This window comes from Apodemus sylvaticus, chromosome 3, assembly GCF_947179515.1.
Source record: "Apodemus sylvaticus chromosome 3, mApoSyl1.1, whole genome shotgun sequence".
Taxonomy (NCBI): Eukaryota; Metazoa; Chordata; class Mammalia; order Rodentia; family Muridae; genus Apodemus; species Apodemus sylvaticus.
Window position 1 is genome coordinate 104,557,486 of NC_067474.1, and position 6,761 is coordinate 104,564,246.

Here is a 6,761-nt window from a genome sequence, read left to right on the forward strand (position 1 = left end):
TTCTCTCCTTTCTTTGTTTCTTTGTTTCTTTCTTTCTTAAATATTTGATTTCATCACTCCATTTTTTAAATTTAAAATTAGATTTTTCTTTCATTTTGTCCATCCTTAGACCAGGTTCCGTGAGCTGTGTGGATATAATCCTAGACAATGTGGTCCTATTGTCAGTATGCTGACAGTGAACCTGTCTCTTTGCATTAGTCTATATTATTTGAGTAACTTGATGGGACCCCATAGAAGAAGAATACTAGAGAATGCAGCAGATTCCTTCCTCAGGGAGACTTGCCTGGATTCAAAATTGGCCACACCAGGTCATGTATTGAGATTCCCATTATTGAGATTACCCTCATATGCACTATAACTCTCCATTGCAAGAGGTTTCAACAACACCATACAATATTATATTAATTTACAATCTTCATCCAAAACAACCCTCACATAAATTCTACTACTGCTTTACAAACCCACCACAATTGCCCCCAAAAATCCTATACCACATTCTCTTCCAAGATGGATGAGTACAATATTGAAGGTGCGCATTGGCCATTAAGTAAATGGTAGTAGGCAAGCTAACACACAAGAACCTAAGAGGCTGGTTAGCTGGGAGCACCTTCTGAGTTCTATGAGCCTGGGATGAAATGTTTAAACAAGCTCTCTAGATATGAGGCCCTACCCACTGAAAGGTATGGTCTACCAAATCATAGAATCATAACTTCTGACCACCTCAGGATGAGCTTTACACAAGGAGACCTCAGAGCAATAGAGTTGAATTTTACTTGACCATTCCACATTCATCAGAACCAAAGAACGTGTGAAGCCCTGGCATCCAGCACACATTCTCTGCCTTCTTTCTACCATGTAACTTCTGTCTGTCCACTGAATGTGTGTATTCTCAAGGACTTTAAGCTCTCACAGTGGCATATCTAGTTCAGCCCAGTGTTCTCCTTTTCCCAACAGTGTAAGAACATGGAGAGTTCCTACACCTTCTGTGAAGCCTATATGGAGATGGCAGAAAACACAGTTGCTTCCCAGCCAGGATCCTGGAATACCCAACCTTCCCCTATGGAGTCCAGCCAGCTTATTTCAGGTCAGAGCTCAGATATGCCTACCTGGAAACAAATAGTGATGGCATCAACATCCTGTAGCAACCAAGATGCAGCCTGTACTCTGAGTTCAACAGCACACCTGGAAGAAGCCAATGATTTCCTGTTTGGAGAGCCAAGTGAGACCTCTTTTTGGTACCAGCAAGTTGTGTCTGCTGAGCAGAAAATCTCCCCTGCAGGCCCTCAGCACATGCAGCTCAACAGCACCCCGAAGACATGCCTCTCTCATTCCCAGAAGAGAGCAGAACTTGACACCAGGGATACTCTCTACAATGAAGGCTACTGGAAGAGGACACTGAACTCTGACAAGACTCTCTTGTTCACAAATACAGACATGTGTTTGAATCCCAGGATTAACTTTGGTAATCATCAAAAGGTGCTTTCAGGAAGTCATGCTCTCCAGGACCCAAATGTAGATCACTCCCTTGCTTCTAAACATGACCAGATTTTCAGTGGTGAACATGAGATGCCTTTCCATGGTAACCAGACCAACTACAATCAGATGACACCAAGGAATGGAGGGCATCTGACTCTCTATGGGAATCAGATGACATCACCCAGTTATACACAGGCCCTTTATCCCAATCAAATCATAACATCCTTTTCTGAACAGAATTGTTTTGGGAATCACCAGGAGAGCCCAGTAGCTGACAATGAATACTATGGAAATCAGATGATACTGCCAAATGGAAACCAGGTTTTCTCTGAGCCTCAGATGAGAATTAACTGTGACCAAACAAATGACCAAATGAAATCCTTCAGTGTTCAGAATGTCTTCAAAGATCAGGAGAATCTCCTCAGTTGTGAGCACTCCTTCTCTGGGTATCAGACATCAGGGTACAGATGTGACCAGGATTTGATTGTGAATCACCAGGCATCAATTTCATTTGCTGGCCAGGCTTTCTATGAGTTTCAGAAAGAGACTTCCAGTTTTGACACCACTTTTCATGGGTCTCAGAGGACAACCTCCAGTCCAGAAGAGAACCTGGCTAGCCATTCAGAGACAAGTCCCAGTTCTGAAGAGATATTCTATTTGGGTCAGATAAAGACCTCTTTTGATGAAAATGTCTGCCCAAATCAGAATGGAACACCCAATCTGGAAGGAAGCCTTGATTGGCAGGTGACTTCACTTAGTCCCCAAGCCTCATATGTGGATGAAAACCCTTATCCTTCAAGTTCCCCTTTGGTCCAAAGACAACCTCAGGAAAATTCTTCAGCTTCCAGTTTGGTCCAGGTACAACGTCCAGAGATGAAGTCAGACACCAAGACCAAGAGGCCAGTGTCCCGGAAGAACCCTCATCCTTTGAAGAGCTTCTCCTGTACCTACAAGGATTGCCAGAAATCATACAAAAAGTCTCACCACCTCAAAAACCACATGAAGAAACACACAGGTCAGAAGGATTATGCCTGTGATGAGCCTGGGTGCAAATGGAAATTCTTCCGCTCAGGAGATCTCAAGAGACACAAACAAAAGCACAGTTGGGAGAGGCCCTACCCCTGTGACATGTGCAACAAAAGCTATTCCAGACCCGATTATCTCAAAAAGCATCAGAGGAGCCATCTTCAAACATCATCCATCACTGCAACCTGAATGCCCACTCCCCTCCTTATACCATATCATATTACACTAACATATTTCTTCCTTCTTCTCAGTCACCATACCTGACCACTAATCAAGTACTTTGGGGATAATAGTGGGCCCCAGCAATGGACTCACTCAAATATTCTCAGCAGATTTTTTTTCAAGGAAAGCAGAGATGTAATGACAAACGTGTAGCTAGCCTGAATCAAAATTGTATACAATGAAATTTTATTATCAATTAAACATAAAATTATAAATACTTTAAAAAGTAGGAAACTTTTCATTGTCTCAATTCACATTCCTGAATTTGAAATCAAATGCCATGTTCATAATAGGAAGACATAATAACTTCAGTGTGTTCAAAAAATGTTTGCTTGAAAATCACTAAAAGTGATAAACATGCTGCCTCCAACTCAAATATTCACAAAACACATGTGTGACAAAGGAAGTGAAAAATCTCAATATTATGAAAATCCAACAGTCCAATTGAACTAGATGTGGAGATATTTCCCTGAAGAAATTTAGGTGAATTCAGACAAGTGAAGAAGAGTCATTGTGCTTGCCCAATGCAAAATCTCAAATTAAAACCACACTCATGTATCATCATATACAATGGCAAATACAAAAACAAAACAAACACACAACTTTCCTCCACCCAACTTGAAAATCCTAAAGATAGACTATATTCTGGGTAATGCTCCATTTTACACATTCCAGAGGACAAAACAACAAACCAGAAATTAATTCCATCAGATAGAGCAGTGGCAGGGCCTGTGAGAATTTTTGTTTTTCTTTTGTATTTATTGTTTAAATTTTTATTAGATATTTACTTTATTTACATTTCAAATGTTATCCCCTTTCCACTTTTTCCCTCTTTTTCCCTCACTTTTCCACATGTGCAAGGACTTTTCCTCTCATTGACACCTGACCACCCCATCCTCTGCTACATATGCAACTGGGGCCATTGGTCCCTCCATGTGTACTCTGTGGTTGGTGGCTAAATCCCTAGGAGCTCGGGGAGTCCTGATTTGTTCTAGTTTTTGTTCCTCCTATGGGGCTGTAAACCCCATCAGCTCCTAGGGTCCTTTCTCTAGCTCCTCCATTGGGAAGCCTGTGCTCAGTTCAATGGTAGGCTAAGAGCATCCACTCTGTATTTGGCAGGCACTGGCAGAACCCCTCAGAAGACAACTATATCAGGCTCCTGTCAGCTAGAACTTCTTGGCATCCACAATAGTGTCTGGGTTTGGTAATTGTATATTGAATGGATCCCCAGGTATGGCAGTCTCTGGGTGGTTTTCCTTCAATCTGCTACACACTGTCTCTGTATTTCCTCCCATAGGTATTTTGTACCCCTTTTAAGAAGGACCAAAGTGTCCACACTTTGGTTTTCCTTCTTCTTGAACTTCATGTGGTCTCTATTATATCTTGGGTATTCCTGCCTTCTGGGGCAATATTCACTTATCAGTGAGCATACCATATGTGTTTTTTAGTGATTGACTGGTTTAAGTCACTCAGAATGTTATTTTCTAGCTCCATCCATTTGCCTAAGAATTTCATGAAGACATTGATTTAATAGCTAAGTAGTACTCCATTGTTTAAAGGTACCACATTTTCTGTATCCATTCCTCTCTTGAGGGACATCCTGCCTCTTTCCAGCTTCTGTCTGTTATAAATAAACCTGCTATGAACCTAGTGGAGCATGTGTCCTTATTACATGTTGGAGCAACTTCTGGGTATAGGCCCAGGAGTGTTATATCTGGGTCCTCAGGTACTACTATGTCCAATTTTCAGAGGAACTGCCAAACTGATAAATAAATAAATGGAAATCTAACTACTGAGAAAAAGTTAGCAACTGAAATTTCATTTAGACACACTAAAAGAGGTCAATCTGTTTTCTTCAGTGGAGTCACACCAGACAGATCAAGCACTGCAGGGAAGGCCTCATGTTCAGAAGTAGGTGACATACCAAAAATGGGTTACATGTGATTTTGCATGTGTGCTTTTTTTTTAAATTACAGGTTAGTTTTCTTTGTTTTGTTTTTTTTTTTTTGATGCTTTTGATTTTTTTTGGTGTGTGTGTGCAATAATTTTTTTGTTTTTTCTTTGGAGAAGGAACTTAAAAGTTGGGTGGGTAGGAACAGGAATAGAATCTGGAAGGAGTTAGAGGAGGAAAAGAATATCTTAAAAATATATTTAGATTTAAAAATGTTTTAAAGTATGAAGTATATTATGAAAATTTAAATATGTGTAGTTCAATATATTTTAATTATAAGGCAATTAATAAAAGTGCTGTTATATCTGTGATGAGTTTTCTTACTTGAATATTTATTTTTATTTAATAACTTATTTATTAAATTTCTCTATTAAAATAAATAAAATATATCCCTAAATTCATTGAAGTAAAAGAATTACATGAAATTCTGACAGTACAATGTTATGAATGATTGTCAAATTATATATGAAAAAAGATTGTAATTATTTATTAGTAATAGTAGATGGAAAACACCATATAGTCTTTAAGCAATCAATGAAAAAACAGGCAACAACAACAATAACAGAACATGCAAAGCCATTGAGATAAGAGATATTAGGGTCCTGTCCAGAACTGCCAGGCTAACAGAATAGGTTTGATGGGAAGAAGTGATTCCAACAATGCAGCTACAGAGACTTGATGTCACAGAGAGGAACTTGGTCTTGTAATGATATCAACAACATTTTTTTTCCTCCACTAGGTATTTTCTTTATTTACATTTCAAATGTCATCCCCTTTCCAGGTCTCCTCTCTGGAACCCCTCTCCCATCCCTCCTCCTCCTGCATCTCCACCACCCACACACCCATTACTGCCTTTCTACCCTGGCATTCCCCTATATTAGGGCATGAAATCTCTCAGGCACAAGGGCTGTTTCTTCCACTTATGTCCAACAAGGCCATCTTCTGCCACTTATGTGGGCAGAGCCATGGGATCCTCCATGTGTACTCTTTGGTTGGTGGTCCAGTCCTGAGGAGCTCCTAGATAGCAAAACTCTTAAGTCTGTTAAATATAAAGTTTCAAATCTTAGCTAGATTAATAAAGCAAGAAAAAGAGATACAGGGAATACAATAAGAGGGAAGAAGTCAAATAATATCTATTTGCAGGTAACATAAACTTATATCCCCCCCAAAAAAAGGAAAAAAAAAGAAGACAGTAAACACCTGAGAAGAAAACTCTTAAACCTAGGGAGAGAGAGATCATTCACTGGTTATGAGAATTTGCTGCTCTTGCAGAAGAATAGAGTTTGTTCCTAGAATGCATAGGATGTCTCATCATCCCCTGTATCTACCGTTCAAAGCAATCCAAAGCCCTCTTGTAGCTTTCTTGGGCATTGAATGCATGTAGTATACACACATTAACACAGACAAATCACTCTTGTATGTAAAAAAAAACAGTAAATGATGAAATATTCATTTTCTAAAACATATAAAAGTAACACACAGGTCAAACAGGATATATATATATATATATATATACACACAAACACACACACACACACACAAACATACACATACATATGTCTGTGTGTAGCAACACTTAATGTAATAAAAGAGGACATAAATTCGAAAGAGATAAAATATATATGAGAGAGATTTGAGGAAGGAAAGAAAAAGGAGTAATAAATGATGTACTGATGTTGAACATCAAAACAAAAACAAATACTAAAAAGAGAATATGTTACAGCTATTAAACACATTCTGCAAATTGTCAAGATAAAATTCAACACACACACACACACACACACACACACACATAAAACCAAAAAATAAAACCCCCACACAATAGTCTTCTTAGCGAATAACAAAACACATTGAAAATAAATCTTATTCACAATAGTCTTTAAAGAGTGGCAATAGGAACATTTCTGGGTTAAAAATATTGAGATGCCTGTGTGACCCCATCCTTCCACCAGGAGCCTTTCCTGTCCAAAGGAAGAACAGGGGGAAAGGAACAGGGTTTGAAAGACTGGCCTTCCTGGGACTGCCCAAGCAGGGGATCCACCATGTCTGCAGATGACAAACCCAACACTCCTGCAGTCAAGACTCA

At 39.2% G+C, this 6,761-nt stretch overlaps 1 protein-coding gene across 1 annotated transcript; it reads left to right on the plus strand.

Annotated features, from left to right (window-relative positions):
* Window positions 1-996: 996 nt before the first annotated feature.
* On the plus strand, window positions 997-2,691 carry LOC127680004 (Kruppel-like factor 18). The gene is made up of 2 exons (XM_052175564.1): window positions 997-1,569; window positions 1,654-2,691. Exons 1-2 carry the CDS (start codon window positions 997-999, stop codon window positions 2,689-2,691), a joined length of 1,611 nt encoding a protein of 536 aa, XP_052031524.1.
* The last annotated feature ends 4,070 nt before the right edge of the window (window positions 2,692-6,761 follow it).